A 1,019-nucleotide genomic window follows, 5' to 3' on the forward strand; every position below is an offset into this window, starting at 1 on the left:
ACTAAGACTAACTAAGACTGGTCTGTTGATTACTGGCGCAGCTACCACTGAATTAGAGGTGTTAGGGTTGGATTTGAATGATATGCGTGGTCAGGGCTTTGATAATGGTGCCCCAATGAAAGGCAAAAATGTCGGTGTTCAAAGGAGAATCTTAAATCAGAACCCGAGAGCATTTTTCAATCCTTGTGGTAATCACTCATTAAATCTCACTGTTAATGACGCTGCGGATTCTACTTTAATTGGAACACAATACTTTGCCACAGTCCAGAAGATTTATGTATTTCTATCAGCTGCAACAAATCGGTGGGATGTATTGAAAAAGCATTTGATTCCAGCAAAAGCAAAAACACCGAAACGGAAAGGTTCTCAATGAAGCAACGGAAATTTGCGAACGCATTTCGATTGAAGTTGAATTTGATCATCAAAAACGTCGAGCGGCTAGAACAACTGTTACAAATGCAGAGGAATTTGAAACAAAAGTTTTCTTACCAATCATTGAATCCGCAACTGATTCAGTCACTGATCGTTTCAAAGCACTAAAGCAACACAGCGAATTATTCTCGTTTCTTTATGATTTTGAAAACTATGAAGCAAACCGAAACAACGGTAGTTTGCAGAAATCATGCAAGAAACTAGAAATTGCTTTAACTCATGATGGAAAATCCGATATCGATGGTGACGATTTATTTGTAGAACTTTCATTGGTTTCAAGTTTGGTTAATCAGGATAATATTATTCACGCAATCGATATACTGAATTCAATTCAGAAGCGAAAAATGGAAAACTTAGTTCCAAATGCTGTTATTGCGCTTCGCATTCTGCTGACGATCCCAGTTTCTGTTTTAACGGGAGAGCGATCGTTTTCAAAGCTAAAGTTAACTAAAACTTATCTCAGAAATGCAATAGGTCAAGACAGGCTCAATCATCTGGCAATCATATCGATAGAAAGCGATGTAGCAAATTCGATTCAACATGACGACGTGATTGAAGAATTTGCCACTTCAAAAGCGAGAAAAAAG

At 37.8% G+C, this 1,019-nt stretch overlaps 1 protein-coding gene across 1 annotated transcript; it reads left to right on the forward strand.

Moving 5' to 3' along the window:
- Positions 1-335: 335 nt before the first annotated feature.
- LOC129571476 (uncharacterized) lies at positions 336-874 on the forward strand (the record flags this gene model as incomplete). Its single annotated transcript, XM_055451273.1, has 1 exon — positions 336-874. A coding segment is annotated over one exon (539 nt), but the record flags the coding sequence as incomplete, so codon positions are not given.
- Positions 875-1,019: the final 145 nt, after the last annotated feature.

The sequence above is a fragment of the Sitodiplosis mosellana genome, unplaced genomic scaffold (genome assembly GCF_009176505.1).
Source record: "Sitodiplosis mosellana isolate CC-2019 unplaced genomic scaffold, AAFC_SMos_1.0 Smas_scaffold_2589, whole genome shotgun sequence".
NCBI lineage: Eukaryota > Metazoa > Arthropoda > Insecta > Diptera > Cecidomyiidae > Sitodiplosis > Sitodiplosis mosellana.